The sequence below is a fragment of the Sinocyclocheilus rhinocerous genome, unplaced genomic scaffold, assembly GCF_001515625.1.
Source record: "Sinocyclocheilus rhinocerous isolate Xijiao unplaced genomic scaffold, SAMN03320098_v1.1 scaffold2695, whole genome shotgun sequence".
Taxonomy (NCBI): domain Eukaryota; kingdom Metazoa; phylum Chordata; class Actinopteri; order Cypriniformes; family Cyprinidae; genus Sinocyclocheilus; species Sinocyclocheilus rhinocerous.
This window is the reverse complement of record NW_015637529.1, coordinates 361,345-378,459: the sequence shown is the minus strand read 5'-3', so window position 1 is coordinate 378,459 and position 17,115 is coordinate 361,345. Positions and strand designations below refer to the sequence as shown.

At 39.6% G+C, this 17,115-nt stretch overlaps 1 protein-coding gene across 1 annotated transcript in view; it reads left to right on the top strand.

The window, feature by feature from the left end:
* Positions 1 to 16,595, top strand: part of tmprss3a (transmembrane serine protease 3a) — a 19,780-nt gene extending 3,185 nt beyond the window's left edge. Inside the window, exons 3-11 of the mRNA XM_016563904.1 lie at positions 1,620 to 1,743; positions 2,397 to 2,525; positions 10,235 to 10,281; positions 10,994 to 11,159; positions 11,238 to 11,407; positions 12,159 to 12,254; positions 14,617 to 14,759; positions 15,001 to 15,153; positions 16,551 to 16,595. Of these exons, the coding sequence (XP_016419390.1) occupies positions 1,620 to 1,743; positions 2,397 to 2,525; positions 10,235 to 10,281; positions 10,994 to 11,159; positions 11,238 to 11,407; positions 12,159 to 12,254; positions 14,617 to 14,759; positions 15,001 to 15,153; positions 16,551 to 16,595 (1,073 nt within the window). The remainder of the gene's footprint in view (positions 1 to 1,619; positions 1,744 to 2,396; positions 2,526 to 10,234; positions 10,282 to 10,993; positions 11,160 to 11,237; positions 11,408 to 12,158; positions 12,255 to 14,616; positions 14,760 to 15,000; positions 15,154 to 16,550) is intronic.
* The last annotated feature ends 520 nt before the right edge of the window (positions 16,596 to 17,115 follow it).

Genomic DNA, 17,115 nt, shown 5'->3' with positions numbered 1-17,115 from the left:
AAAAAAAAGGAAAAAATTTGAGAGAGACTGATAACAGCAGTCAGAGAGAACGATGTCAAATTTACTGTCCCTCCCATAGACGCTGCATTAGAAACACCCTCGCATTAGCCTTAACTATTTTTTTTTGTAATTTGATGCAAAGGTGATATAATACAAAGTATAGTGTTATAAATGTACATGCATTTTTTTAAATCTTTTTTTATCTACATATAAAAAAAAAACTTTTGAGGATTTACGATGCTGATGACCATTGAAATGCATCATCACAGTCTTGTGATAAGGGTCCATTGCTCATTCTAAGGTAATAAAAACATAACGGTTGATTATGTAAGGTCTTTATGCACCTCTGAAAACAGTTGTGTATATTATACTGCATTTCTGTCAATAAATCCTCCTAAATATTACACACTGCCCCTTTAATGGTCTAACTCCACAATTCAGTACTACATAGTTCACAGTCTTTGTAATGTGTTTTTAGCAATACATTTCTAACATTTATAATGTGTTTAGTTATCTGAAATGCCTTTACACTGACTTTAATATGGTCATGAACGCATTGAGCATCATTGTCAGATATTAAATAATTAATTTGGTAAATTCATTTTTAAATATAAAAATTTATAATTTTGTATTAAAATAAAGTGATGCATCATCATTAAGAACAAACATGATCTAACAATGAACAAAAGTACACTTAAAAATAAACAGATTAACCAAAAGATTAATTTAGCCTATGATCTGCAGAAGAAGAATTTCATACATATTTGTAACAACATGAGGATCAGTAAATGATGATAATTTTAACTTTTTGTGTGTGTAAAATATCACTTTAACTCTTACATATTCTACCTAACACAGACTCCAGCAACCCAACACTCATCTATGCCATTATTTTTGTTATACAATTTAATATCAGTTTTTCGGTTATCAGTTAGGTATTTTTCTAACGAGCTGCTTTAATTTACTTTAAGTCACTGTAGATTTAGGTAGCCTATATTTACTTTTACTTAAGTATGACAATTGAAAACTTCATACAACATAGAACACACCCTTAGCAAAGATGAACCTACACAACTGCATTGAACAATTAACAGATTAGACTGGATTAGATTGCACAACCTAGGAGTTACAAACCTTCATAAGATGTCTCCAACTCAGTTTGCACAATCCAATACAGGCCACAGTCTTGCATTATGGTATCAGCTTACTGTATAGCCTTAAAGTGGTGATGTTCGGCTGTTATAAAGTAGTCAATGAATTTATGAGTCACTAAGCAATGAAACAATGAATGGAAGGATTTACTTGCAGTGTATTGTGTCGCTGTTATGTTTCAATTGAAGATAAATGCATGTAATGAAATAAATGCTTAAAATTACCACTTATCCCACATATTTAATTCTCATATTTCCACTTTAGTTGGATTAAGCTGTACAGGGAAGTTTCGATGTGCCTCTGGGTGCGTTAGCATGTCTGCACAGTGTGATGGGCATTTTGATTGTGAACACGGAGAAGATGAGCTGAGCTGTGGTGAGCACCAGCACACTTAACATTAGCATTAACGTTCAGTGCTGTTGTTGAATGTTGCTGTTCATATGTCAAGTGTCTATCTGCCTGTGCAGTGCGTCTGAGTGGGAAGAGCTCTGTACTTCAGGTGCTCATTGAAGGCGTCTGGAGGACTGTTTGTGCAGAGAACTGGGACTCTGAGCTTTCTCTCTCTGCTTGCAAACAGCTCGGCTATCTGAGGTATTGAATGCTATCAGGTCTTGACTGAAACACCCTCCTTTACACACCCTTCCTCTACATTTATGTCTGATCCCGCTCCTGGAAGGCCACTATCCTGCAGAGTTTAGCTCTTTAACCTCTATTAAACACAGCAGAAACAACTAATCAAGGGCTTTAGGCTTACTGGAAACTTCCAGACATGCAGGCGTGTTGGGGGAGGACGCTGGCCCACCAGGAGCCCACACTTTTCTTTATATGATGGAATTAACATACCCGACATGTGAAAACAGCATAATCGTGACCTAATCTTTAGGTGTGGACTCAAAACTAGGAATTTTGTTGCTAAATCAAAACAAAAAGCTTCTGCTGACTTGTTAGGTATTGCACTTTTATGGGTAGCACCACCTATAGAAATCTGTAATAACCCATTCTGACTGTAGCTCTTTCTTAGCTTTTAGCACCAGACTCAACACAGACCAGTCAAACTACAAACATTTTAAGCTTTCGGATGAGATTTTGTGAATTTTATCCATTGAAAACTTTCTAAAAATGACAAAGACATTTGATAAAGGGATTGGGATACATGGATATTTGATGCTACACTACACACTACCAATATGCTACTGCTGATACTATAACATCAGGTTTAATACTTTTCTTCTTCTCTCTGTTAGATATGTGGAGTCAAAAGCTCTTCCTCTGTCCTCTGTTGAGCAGGACTTCCAAAGTAACCTGGTGTCAATAAGTATGAACAACACAAATGTCCAGCAGGCCATCAAGATACACAACATGACCAGTTTCAGGTATAACACACCCTTTTCATAATTACAGTGTTTGCAAAGCAGCAGTATTCTAAAAAAATTTTCCTGAACTTTGTAGATAGTTTCACATTTGTTCTTGTACAGATCACTTTCAAGCAACAAAGATCAAAGTTCAGTTCCAACCCTTCTTAAAACTGCCTGTCTAATTGTTCCTGGGGTGTTCCTAATTGCTGCTTCAGGTGTGTTGGATCAGGGTTGGAGGTGAATTCAGTACTAACGTAGATCTCCAGAAACAGGAGTGAACACTCGTGACTTAAAGTGCGGTCACATAGGCTACGTCTGAGTATCTAGGCTATTTTTTGAATAAGTAATTACTTAAGGAGCGCAGAAAGAGTACGTTCTATAGTATGAATGTGATCTGGATGTACTACATTTGCCATGTTGTCACTGTCACGTGACCTACCAGCATGAGTTGCGTTGCCTCACAGTCACTGCCAATCTTCTTCAGTGGCCTTATTGGATAGTAAAGTGTCCATTATATGCACATTTCAGAATCATGCCGGAAGTAGTAGGTCATTCAGGTACTTTTTGCCTATTCTATTATGACTACTGTAAATTTGGACATACTACTTTTGTCTGGTACAGTTTTTTTACCTAGGATACTATATATTAGGGAAGTATGCGATTTCGTATGCAGACAGTCTATTGTCCATTGTCAATCCACCTTATTTTTCAATGCAGAAGTAAGCTATATTCATTAGCCACTTTGGGTAAATAATTAGTACAATAACCAAGTGCAGTAAATGGTAATCTGTGCTACAAATCAGTGTTTCAAATTATACTAATGAATTATAATAATATAATAATAAGTACCAACCAAACAGCATAAATAAGGTGGAGCGTGTAGTGAAGTATAAAGAACAGCACACACATAAGCCATATTCAAACAAAGCAGCTTTCTGTTGATCAATGCATATGGTTCACGTGACCAAGAATGTGAAAACTGCTTGGGGAAATCTTTTGTGATTATGCATTGTTCCTGATTGCTTGAATTCCTATTGAAATGGATTCCCCTGCGAAAATTTGCCAAACAATGGTAATGACGATAACTAGCAAATAAATTTAAAGTTAATAATCATGCAAATTGTATAAGAATATGAAACTTCACACCACAACTATAACAATAGTGACTCAGTAACTCACCTGATGAATGATAAAAACCTTGCCAGTCAGTCTGCACATTTATAATAAACAGAACATTATTGTGCTTTGGTGTGGACAATAATATAGAGTTTACAGACAGTTTTAGATAGTATTCTAGTGTTTTGCTACTAATGAACCAGGCGTTCTCAGTCCTCCAAAAACTTTGTTAAAGAACTGAAGGAGGTTACTGTTTTGGCCATAACCCATGCTGTACATAACAGGAAACACAAAAAAAGAATAACGCTCACTGCTCTCGGCTCTCCCTCTCAAAACTAACTCTGAACTCTCTTTTTAGCCTGTCCTCCCCCCACACTGGCCATCCCCCTGCCCCTTAAAGTGAATGGGGACTAACCGCTATAACCAGTTATTGCTAAATGAACATTGCTGAACATCATGACATTAACAAATGTCCTTCACATTTGTAACAACATCACAGCATCTACATGCATCTTCCTGTTTCCAAACTGATTTATTCCGGTTTCCAAAAGATACAACAGAAGCAAACAGAAGACACGGTAGAAAAACATCTCGGTTACGTATGTAACCTTGGTTCCCTGAATAGGGAATGAGATGCTGCGATGGCATCATCGCTATGGGAAACACCTCCGGTATGACGAATGTCTGAAGCCCTTTTACCATCACGCCAATTCATTGGCCAATAGCGCTTAGCACCGCCCCATGCATACGTCACGTATGCTCATATCCATATCATATTCATATGCTCATATCATATTTCATCAGATTTCCACATGACGAAGGAAGCACTATCGAAGGTACGGGAACGGCCAGCATCGCAGAATCTCGTTCCCTATTCAGGGAATCAAGGTTACATACGTAACTGAGATGTTCCCTTTCATAGGGAGCACAGACATCTTCCATTGAAGACCCCTTAAAGAAAGCCTGTGAAGAAACCATTAGCTCTCGTAGAATGAGCACACACCCCTAGAGGCGAAGTCAAGCCACATGCCTCATAGGCCATAGAGATAGCCTCCACTATCCAATGTGACATTCTCTGTTTGGTGACAGCAGACCCTTTGTTCTTACCACCAAAACACACAAACAACTGGTCAGATCCACACCACTGGGCTGTGAGGTCAACACAGATCTTCAACGCCCTCACCAGGCAGGGACTCAGAAGTCACACATCACTACTGGATCCTGCATCAGCAGGGGAGAAAGCCTCCAAACCCACTTGCTGAAAGCGAAACGGAGTCGAAGCAACCTTAGAAATGTACTCAGGCCTAGGTCGCAGTAAGACTTTAATCAGCCCCGGGGCAAAGTCCATACAAGAAGGGCTGATAGAAAGAGCCTGCAGATCCTCAACTCTCTTAAGAGAGGATAGGGCCACCATAAGGGTCAAAAGTTTCTCTGACACAGACTCCAATGGCTCAAATGGATGGCCTGTCAGGCCTTACAAAATGACAGATAAGTCCCAAGAAGGAATCGGTGCCAGGCGGACAGGCCTAAGCCGTCTTGACCCCTGCATGAAATGGGAAACCAGAGGGTGACGTCCAACGGAAACACCTCCCATGGGTACGTGCTCAGCAGATATGGCTGCCACTTAAACCTTAAGAGTGGCAGGGCCACCCCCTTAGAAAAATGACTTTGAAGAAACTCCATTACCGGAGTTACTGGATTACTGGACTGGGTCCAGATTGCGTTGCCTACACTAGGATGCAAAAAGCTTCCACTTAAGAGCATACAAGTGTCTCGTGGAGGGAGCCCTAGAATTAAGAATAGAGAGCCGAGAGACCAGAACACATTAACGCACTCCGCTCAGGGGCCACACCCTTAATCTACAATAAATCTGGACGGGGATGCCAAATCATACCCCGAGCCTGAGTCAGTAGGTCATGTCTGAGGGGACCTCCTAAGGAGGGCTGCCTAACAGACTGACCAATTCCGAGAACCACGTCTGAGGATAAAGACTGGTCCTGGGCCATTCGTGGGCCATAGCGTCTACACCCAGAGACGACGGAGGAGACAGGGAAGACCAGAACGGGCAATGCGTAGTCATGCTCTGCCATATGAGACTCACCACCTGGGGGTGCAATCTCCATTCTCCGGCCTCCAAACTTGAGAGTAAGTCAGTCCACTCCTGAGTTCAGGTGACCTGGGACATGGACTGCTCTGACCGACAGGAATTTGGTCTGCGCCCAAAGAAGAACACGTCTTGCCAACCTGCACAGGGAACGAGAGCGTAATCCTCCCTGATGATTTAGAAACGAGACCACAGCCGTGTTGTCTGTCCTGTCCAAAATGTGACAACCTCTCAATTGGTGTAAGAACCATTTGAGTGCCAGAAACACTGCCAGCATCTCCAAACGGTTTATGTGATTGAGCTAATATCAGCCATTTGTCCAGGTAACGCGTCCATTCACTTCGCGTTCGAGGAGGCGGTTCAAATGGAAGAATACTGTATTAGCAAGCTTTATTAAAAAAGCAAGCCTGAGGAACTTCCTGTGTCTCTTGATGATCTGGATACAGAGTACGCCTTAGATCGATGGTCACAAACAAATCTCTGGTTCATATAGAGACAGGATGAACTTCTGCATCAGTATCTTGAAATTGCTTACTCCAAGCACAAGATTTAGGTGACACAAATCCAATCAAATGCAAACCAGTCACACTAGAAGAGACAGAGTTAGTTCCAAAATGGGTAGTCACCGTAGTCGCTGGATGGTGTAACCATATGACTGACTGATCCTCCCTCATGAGGCCATGAGACTCCTGTGTTGCGGGAAAAACCTCTGAAGCAGGAAATAGATTACTAAAATCAGGCAAGCCAACACCAACCACAGAAGTGGGAGCTTGGATGTCAACATAAGCTAAGTCATGGAGAACAGTCAAAATCAGTCCGAAACGCAACAAGTGGCGGAACAGCTGACCGAGAGGCAAACACACTTATAGGTTGCCCACATTCATGCAAAAGTTCCAGCTCAATGCAACAGCGGAGCTGACAAGAACAGAGTATTTAGTCATGCAAATCACTGCTTGGTAGCATGAAGCGCCCAATGTTTATAGCGCAAAATAATGTATGCTACAGTCACATAATGCCGTCAGTCATGTGAGGCGAGTGTTGGTAGCATAAGCCTCGCATCAATCACATGAAGTAGGCTGACCATGTAGAGCATTAATAGCTTGCCATAAGAAAATACTCTTACACGTGTACTCATTCACACAGTAGCGCTGCTCAATGCATCTCAGTTGGGATGACAAGAATAAATAATTAGTCATGCAAATAGTATTGGTAGCATGAAGCGCCAAAAAACCATAGTGCACGACAAAATGTCAGCTGCGGAACTCAGAGTCCGTGCCTAGAAGCAGTCACATGAAACGAGATGGAAGCGTAAGCGCCAAATCAATGTACGTGCCTACATTAATGCAGTGCAGAAGTAGAGCGACAGGAAAAGCCCCTGCTCACTCTGCAGCCTGAATCACTATAGCATTAGGAGTTAAACAGCTTACCATAGGAATTTACTCTAGATATGTGAACTTGCCCACTCATTTGTTCCAGCTCAAAGCAGCAGCGGAGCTGAAAGAAATATGATAAGCCGGGCAGACTAATGCTTGGCAGCATGAAGCGCCAAGACCATAGCGCATGACAAATATCTACTGCAGGACTCCTAGAGTCTGAACCTAAAAGCAGTACACAAAACAAGAGTTGGAAGCATAAGCACCAAATCAATGCAGTGCCTGCATTAGTGCAGTGCAGAAGTAGAGAGAGAGTTAGGAAAAACTGTCTGCTCAATCTACAGCCCGAGCCACTATGTTTTAGCTTTCAAAGAAGGCTTGCTTTAAGAAATACACTATATATGTGGACTCATCTACTTATTTGTTTCAGCTAGACGCAGCAGCGGAGCTGAAAGAAATAGTAATTAGTCGGGCAACTAATGCTTAGTAGCATGAAGCGCCAAAACCATAGTGCACAACAAACATTCGCTGCAGGACTCCTAGAGTCCACGCCTAAAACCAGTACATGAAACAAGAGTTGAAATCAAATGAATGTGTCTGCATTAGTGCAGCTCAGCAAGTAGAGAGAGATGGAAAAAACTGTCTGCTCACCAAGTTATAGCTTGCTATACAAAATACTCTTAAATACGTGAGCTCATCCACTTATTTCTTTAAGCTCAATGCAGCAGCGGAGCTGAAAGAAATAACGTCAGTAATTAGTCAGGCAAACTAATGCTTGTTAGCATGAAACGCCAAAACCATAGTGCACGACAAAATCCTCAAATTAATTCCTTTCGCGTTGTTTAATAAACACGAGAAACACTTAATCCAGGGGAGGGAAAGAGCAAACGGAATTCGTAAACTCACCCCCTAACCTCTGCTTATATCTACAGCATGTGTCACCTAAGAGATTATGAGAGTCCAAGGACACTGTAGAGTACGTATCATCTAATCAGCAGCCGAAATAATTGATTTGTGAGCTTCCGGAGCGGGAATCAGATTTGACTAACCACTGGACTAACAAGGCGCTCTTCTGATGAGCACATGTGGTCCGGGGAAGAGTGAGAGAGAGAGAAAGGGAATTCCATTCACTCACTCTCGGTACACTCGGGCTCATCGCCGTCACCCCAAGCGTCGAGCTCGTGCAGTACCTTGGCAATCGCAGAACTGGAACAACGGGGGTTGAACGAACATCTCTCCTTCCTCAGAAAGAGAGCGAGCCCAGAACGCAACACTTACAAAACACAGATTATCGCAGACACAACAATAGGTGTAGGCTGCGAAGCAGTCTACCTGTTTCATCGTGAGTCCATGATGAACCTGTAGCATGTATTCATACACTTCGGAAAACTCATTGTGTCCGCCTTAGAGGAGTAAACTGCTCTATAAAATAGTTGGCTCAGAACAAAAGAATCTCTTTCCGATGTCAACAGAAAGTTTGCTTCCTGAAGGAAATGAAATATAATGAAATAGCATGTAGCACGCTGATATGAGCATACGTGATGTATGCACAGGGCGGTGCTAAGCGTTATTGGTCAATGAATTAGCGTGATGGTATAAGGGCTTCAGACATTCGTCACACCGGAGGTGTTTCCCATAGCGATGACGCCATCGCAGCATTGAGTGAACCTATGAAAGGGAACCATGTGCTTTCACAGCTGATCATACAGGAAGTTATGCCCCCTACTGGCTTAAATACTGTATCTTCTAAACATCACCAACCTATTCTCTTAAAGAGACACCATGTTAAATATCAAACACACAGTCCAGAAACATTACACTGAAAAATTACAAAATTTTAAAAAATATACTATTATTAAGCAAAAAGTAAGCAAATATGGTTTGCACATTATGGCCTATACACTCCCGGACTCTAATTGTATTCTGTTATTAGGAAAAATTACAACAAGACAATCAACAATTAATATCTATGTTCTGTTTACAGTTATCTTTTTAGTCATCATTCTTTGAATGAATGGGCCTTTACGCTGATAAAATATCCAACATTCTAAATGTAAATGACAGCAATGACATCAAACTTAGTTGTAATCAGTCCATTTAATCATTTCTAGCCACTCATACTGAACTTCAGTTAACTTTTATATTGTTTGTATAAAATTATATCATAATTCTTTTGACTGAAAGCAAGATGCGTGCAGAGTGTTGTGACAAATACAAAGCAGCTCTGATATGATTTCATTTACACGGAACTAAAACCTGTATTCACCAGAAACTTTAACTCATATTTTGTTCCCTTCCAAGAACTGTAACTTTCTTCAGGATGTGCCAATTTAGTTCTTTATAGTGTGTTGTTAGTTCTTACTACTGAAGAATGTAAATTTGGTGAAGCTAATATCCTGTAATTTAATACACTCCTCTATCCCACACTTGACTGCACTACATAATGTCTCACCCTCAGGAATGAAAACTGAACCTGATGCTCATTGTTGTGCAAAAGTAAAACATATAAATTAATCTGTTTAATCTGCTTAAAATTGTAGCTGCTGTTGTAAATATATGATTGACTTTGGTCAGTTTGATCATGTATACAAGCCATTAGGGGCATTTTTCACACAGAGCACAGCCTTTAGAATGACCTCTTACCTTATTTCTGTACCTTATTATATTGCTTTTGTACTATTTTAGATCTAGAGTGCCGTCTGCTCACAGCAGTTGCTCAGAACACTGTGCATACTTTAGAAGATTTTTGCATTACTTTTACCCTCTTTGAATGTAATGCTTTCACAGCTCCTATGCTTTTCATTCCTGTCAAGCACAGGAGATTAGTATGATTCTACAAAATCTTAGTCAAATATAATTAATGTTTTGTAGATTTACTCAGCATGCATAAACTGTACCATTTCTGTCATCATTTTCTCACCACCAGTAATACAAACTCTTTTGATTTTCTTTCTTGCATGGAACACAAAATGTGGTCATCTTAGTCATATGAGACCTATTCCTTATGTTTTCTAAAAATAGGCCTTCTATCTTCTTTTTTCCCAAGGCAGAAGTGGTTTTAGATGAATTAAGCTCATGAATGGCATACCATTTCTTAACCATCTATATCATTTTGTTGACTTCTCTATCCCTAGTAAAACCCAGTGCAGTCTGGGGATGATAACAACACTTAAGTGCATAGGTAAGTCATATCAACAGTACTTTTGTTGGTTTACAGGTACATTAGCAAAATTTCTGCAAAACTGTCATGAGAGTAGCGATGCATGAAGCACAGCTCACACAAAAGTCATTTTCAAACCAAACAGTTTTTAGTTGGTCAATTATTTTACACCAAATGAATAGGACATATATATATATATATATATATATATATATATATGTGTGTGTGTGTGTGTGTGTGTCCAGAGAACAAAATAAAAGATAAACAGAGCTTTGATATGAAGTGGCAACTGTTAATTAAAAAACCTCATACATCCAGGCCAATAGGTGTCAGTGTAGAGTTCAAAGTTAAAACTATAATTACAGTAATTGTGGCTTTTTATCTTACAATTCTGACTTTCTTCCTTGCAATTGCTTGCAAACGTTTATATCTCACAGTTCAGACTTTTCTCAAAACTGAGTTTATATCTTGCTATTGTGAGTTTATATCTAGGTTTATATCTCGCAATTATGACTTTTTATTCAGTACTCAGAATTGTGAAAAAAAAAAAGAATTGTGAGGAAAAAGTTTCAATTAACTAAATAATGTGGAAATAAGCTTCCATACCTTTAAGTGTTTCAGAACTTTATTAATTTTAAAAGATTACCACTTTCTAAACTATAAATTGCAAATGTGAAAAAAAACTTGCCATATCAGTGATTAATAAGCAAACATTTGATCTATTTCTGCATAGCTTGTGGTTCCAGACCTAAGTTCATTGCTCGTATAGTAGGCGGTAACCTGTCGGTTGAGGGTCAGTTCCCCTGGCAGGTGAGCCTGCACTTTCAGAACGAGCACCTGTGTGGAGGCTCCATTATATCATCTCGCTGGATACTGACTGCTGCACACTGTGTATACGGGTGAGTTTAAAATGTCCTCATGAAACAATATTCAGATAGCCACATGGAAATTATCATAGTCTGCTGCGTTCCATGCAGGTTTGCATTCCCTGTGCTGTGGAACGCCTATGTGGGTTTGACTGATCAACCGGTTAATGCAGTGCAGTCTCTCGCTGTGGAGAAGATCATTTATCACAGTCGCTACAGACCCAAGGGCTTGGACCATGATATAGCTCTGATGAAACTGGTGCAGCCCCTCAACTTCAATGGTACCTTTTGCAAAAGGAGTTCTTTTAAAGGGGTCATGAACTTGCCTCTGTTTTTTTTTAGTTTTTTTTATTTTGTACTGTTCTCTGAGGTCCACTTATAAAGTTATCAAGATTTTTACATCAAAAAACATCATAATTCAGAAGTATTAGTCTATTTTCTGTCCTGTTTTTAACCCTCCTCATCAGAACGCTCTGTTTGAATAGGTGTGGCGGATTGAAGACTCGCCCACTGCTATGATTGGCTGGTGATTGATGTGAATCAGTGGGTGGGGCTAAACAGGCAGTGATGTAGAATTGGTGGGTGGGGCTAAACAGGCAGTGATGCAGAAGCAGGCATTGATCTTCTTCTGTGGAGGCGGTGTTTATCCACACTATTGAGAGAGTTGTACATAGAGTACAAATCATAGAGTTGTACATTCCACAAGCTGTCATTTTGGCAGACTGGCTTCAATATATTAGCTGCTTTTAGATTAATGAGAAAGTTTTGAGTTTTGAAACTTACAGGATGTTTTTATAGTACAATGACCTCTTATATGTCAAAAGATTAAGGGAATTTTGGTTTCTCAGTTCATGACCCCTTTAAAATGGAAAGTGGTTCTGAAGAACCACATGGGGTGGCGTTTATTTCACAAGCTAGTGTAATGATTGGCAGTTATGCAAATGGACTTTTATTCTTATCTTAATAAGTTACATCCTCCATGCCCTTGTTTTGCATTCATTGTGACAAATGGTTTATCACCATTTTTTTCAGGTTTTGTGGAGCCTATTTGTCTGCCGAACTTTGGGGAGGTGTTTGAGGATGGTAAAATGTGCTGGATCTCAGGATGGGGCGCCACAGATGATGGAGGTGAGTTTGGGAATTTAAAGGCCATTACACACCAAACAGACATCGAAGAACTAGTGGCAACAAAAGCCGAGTATCTTGTCACCTCTGTTTGCTTGTGTTTGTGCCAAAAAGTAGTGCTTGAACACACCAAAGACTACAGCCAATGGCCAACTAGCACATATTTTCTGCGACTGTGTGTAAGGAAATAACTCTCACTACCAGTAGGTGGCAGTCCTTATCCTTTCAAAACGGGAAAGCGAAACCTGGTTGGAAAATATACGAAGCAGCGCTTGATTACCATTTTGTATATGAATCATGTTGACCAGTTTATTTTCACTTTGGTTGGTCTTCACAAAATGTCAAATTTGAAGACCTTTCTGTGTGTGCTGTCTTGACTTTGATGTTTGCTTAAAGGGGACATATCACACACTGTTTCTGCCAATCTCATGTTAATCTTGAGTACCTAGAGTAGTATTGCATCCTTCATATCTCCAGAGAGTCTTTAGTTTTGTCAGATTTATAAAAGACAGATACAGCTTTACGCTTCTCTCCGAAAACAGTCAAGCTTGTGGAGGCGTGCTGTGGGTGGAGTTAAAGAGTCACGAGCATGCAAAGCTTTTGCGTAGCGATTACCTGCAAGATGTGACATCAACATAATTCCCTTAATGCTTGGCTCTTTGGAAAGCTTAACGAGGATGTGAACGTTTTTTACAAATTGGTATCTCGTAATCAGTGTAATAACGATATGGTGTGAACACAACTTTATGCGAACCCTGAAGAAGTGTCTTTGGCACAGAAATACTCCGTCATACGTCTAACTTGTTTTTTGAGACTTTGGATTTTACAATCCAACTCTTTAGCTTTGTGGGCAGTTGTGGCCTAATGTTTAGAGAGTCGGACTTGTAACCCAAAGGTCACGGGTTCGAGTCTCGGTACCGGCAGGGATTGTAGGTGGGTGGAGTGAATATCCAGCGCTCTCTTCCACCCTCAATACCACGACTCAGATGAGACCCTTGAGCAAGGCACCGAACCCCCAACTGCTCCCCGGGCGCCGCAGCAATATGGCTGGCCACTGCTCCGGGTGTGTGTGTGTTCGTTACTACTCACTGCTGTGTGTGTTCACTTGGATGGGTGAAATGCAGAGCACAAATTCAGAGTATGGGACACCATACTTAGCTACATGTCCTTTCCTTTCCTTTTTTTAAGCTGTGTAAATAAGTAAGAATGCATGAAATAGCATTAAGGCCTTTCCACATTGAGCGCGAAAAAGCTAAACGAATATCGGACGCGATGGCGTGTTGGAATAAAACAACAGATTCCTATGGATGCTTCCACATAGACCGCAAACATTCACGCACCGAAAATGCAAATGTTTTTTTTTTTCGAACCAGTCCGACAAATCTTTTCAGTTTCGCAAAGCGAAAACACGGGCCATCCAATAAGATTTGAGCATTACATCACATGGCCAGAGCAACTGCTGTTACACAAAAGGTCGACACAGGGGCCCTAAAAGCTCAGAAGACTGTATTGAACACGAGCGTAAAAACACAGAAGTAGAGGACTTTCAACCAACATACAAAGAATATGGTTGAATAAGATGTTGTTGTTGTTGGTGTCTGAACATAGAGATATATTTATATTTATATTCATACGATATATTTTCTGTATATGTTTTTATGCAGCTCATGGTATTTTTATAACAGTAAAGGATGGTTATGACAAATGACAAGCAGGTAGCGTTCAGTCCATTATAACATACAAAGAGTGCATGTCTGCCTATTATAGAATCAAAATCCCTTTTAGATCACAATCAGAAGTTCAATGATGGTTTAAAGTCGGGTTTGAGCAAAAACATTAATTACATACATTTTGAAATGTAGCTTGATGCTAATTGTACCTCTAATTATATTTTCTTGTAAGCATTATGGATAGTTTGTGTTTCTGATGAAGAACCAAAAGTTATTTATCTTAATTTAATGCTGTATATTGAGCAGTGGACGATGTAAAAGCCATATACAAGATACATAGGCTACATGAGGAAAAATGCATTGCTGGTCGGCGCCACCTAGCATGCAGGCATGAATTAATCAATTCGTGCTCAGTGTGAAAGCAACGTTCATCAGCGATTCGCCTCGCTTTTTCGCAACGCGCTCAGTGTGAAACGGCCTTTAGACATCCCCTTTAAATTTTTTATCAGTGCTTCTCTCATAACGTGTATTTAACTGCAGTTCTGTTTGGTGCAAAGCAATAAAACTACAGTCCCCTGATGAAAGATTTTGTTGTAGTTCTTGTGCCGCTGCTACTTAAGAGTTAAATAGGCATAGCCACCAAAAAGAACAACACATTCATTCTTCTGAGTTTGTAAAATGTTGTGTTCTATTAGGTGAAGGGAGTGTTTCGCTGCATTCAGCAAGCGTCCCACTGATCTCTACAAAAGCTTGCAGTCAGCCGGAGGTTTACCAAGGTTATATATCACCCGGCATGATCTGCGCAGGGTACTTGGAGGGGGGAACAGACTCCTGCCAGGTATATCATCTCACCATGGATTTGTACTTCACTGAATAAAACATTTTCATGCACATCAAATTACACTTAATTTATATATTCCTTAAGTCTATAATAACCATTGGTTATTAGAATTTGACCAAATACTGATTAACTTTGGAAAATTACTGTGCAAGTCAACATGAGGCCACAATACTTGAAGGACCTACAGAAAAAGAAAGAAAGAAACAAAAACAAACCTTTTTGTCTATGTTGGTAACAGGGTGACAGTGGTGGTCCATTGGCTTGTGAGGATTCCTTCACCTGGAAATTGGTGGGAGCCACGAGCTGGGGGCAAGGCTGTGCAGAAAAGAACAAACCTGGGGTTTACACGCGCATCACACAGTCCCTCACCTGGATACGTCTGCAGATGGAGGTCAGCATATGATCATGTCTGTCTGTCTGTGAACTTATGAGACCAGGAAGTTATGAGGTTTGTCAAAACAGCTATATAGTGAGACTGTCTCCTTTTAATGAATTTCACATATTTTCATAGCTTCAAATAAAAAGTTTGCAATGTTGTGATTCATTCCTTAAAACTACAATAAAATGAATGAGAAAATACCAGGACCAAGGCAGTTGGAAAAGTGTATGGTTGCACTCTGTGGGAAAATGTACGGTGCCTGCAAGGTGACATGGTCGGGTCACTTAGTTTTGTAATAATAACTACATCATAAATACATAATAACTCGTGGGAACTCGTGGCCACGAGATATTAATTTGAGGGAACGTCATATTAACTCGTGAGAACGTGATATTATGTCATGGCATCGAGATGCTATGTTGAGGGAACAACATCCATTTCTCGTTTAATGCGTAAACAGACCTGCGTGACCATAGCAACCTGGGATTATCAGAAATGGATAAAAATTATTAACATTAAACATTTAATTTAATATTTGTATATTATTATTATTATTACACTAACTTATTAGGGCTATATTTTTATGTTTATTGTTACATATGCTTATTTCCCCTTTCAATTTGTGTATCGCTTTACCTAGTTAACGTTTTGTATAATTATGCTAGCATTTGCTAGCCTACCATATATTTTGCAAATAAACGCCTGACAATTAGGCTATGTTTAAACCAGCATCCCAGCGTCAAAACATACCTAACCAGCATATGCTGGTTTTTTCAACAGGGTATTCAGAACGTTAAGTAAAGAGATCGAAATGAAGGAGGAAAATTAATATAAACGAATATAAAAATATAACCAATTACAACAGGCTAATAATAACAATAATATACAAATATTACAGGGAAAAGACGATCAGTTAATGGACTTACAAGACTGTAGGATGGATAAAAATGTTTTCTTGTAGGCCTATTTTATAGTACGCACTTTATGTAACATTTATTCATCATGATAAACTTCATTTGAATGCTGACTATCGCACGTAATACAGTCCGGTAGCCAAGGCCTATGGTTAATACAATAATTTAATAATGTAATCATTTCTATAATAAATAATTTCTTAATTCAAAATAAAATATTAATGACTCCATATCTGATAATCCCACGACATATCACGTTCCCACGAGTTATTATGTCGTGGCCACGACTAAACTAAGTGAACCGACCAGGTCACCTCGCGGGAACCGTAAAAATGACATGGGAAAAGCTATTTTTGTTCAGAAAGGTCACGCAGGACGGACATTCATTATCTTATCACGTGATATCAGGAGTTATGCTAATGATTCAGTGCCCTCTTGTGGTTTGAAACGAATAATACAATAAAACTATAATTTTCTTTACCTCATTTCATACAGAGAGAAGAAATACTGCATCCCTCTGCAACCAGCTCTGATTATTGAGACATACTTATGGGAAATGCAACATCAAGGAACTGAATCCAGGCAGAGACTCCACAAAAAAAACCAAACCCTGCCACAGGCTGCACCTGTCACTCTGTCATATAGAGGCACAGCGTAAGAAATCATTATATTACGTACACTCACATCTGAAAAAGTTTTATTCGGTGTAAGTAGTCTTATACAGTACTTGCTACTGTTTTAAGAAATACCTGCCAAACACTCCTCTGATGTATCATGAATGATTAAATACACGAATATTTCCAGAGACACGCAAGTGACAATGTGCTTATGTCTAATATGCAATAAATATGGAGAAAAAAGGACAAAGGCCCCATCCATGCAAAAAGTATTTTCACTGTTGCAAAACTTCGTAAAGGCTTTAATATGTCATACTGTTGTAGTGTTTACAGTCCTTAAATAATTGTTTAAAAAACAGCACACAATTAACATCGTTTAAGGTAAAATGGTGTGGCAAAATACTCCGATTTGACCTTTATTTCACTTTAACATGGACATTTTA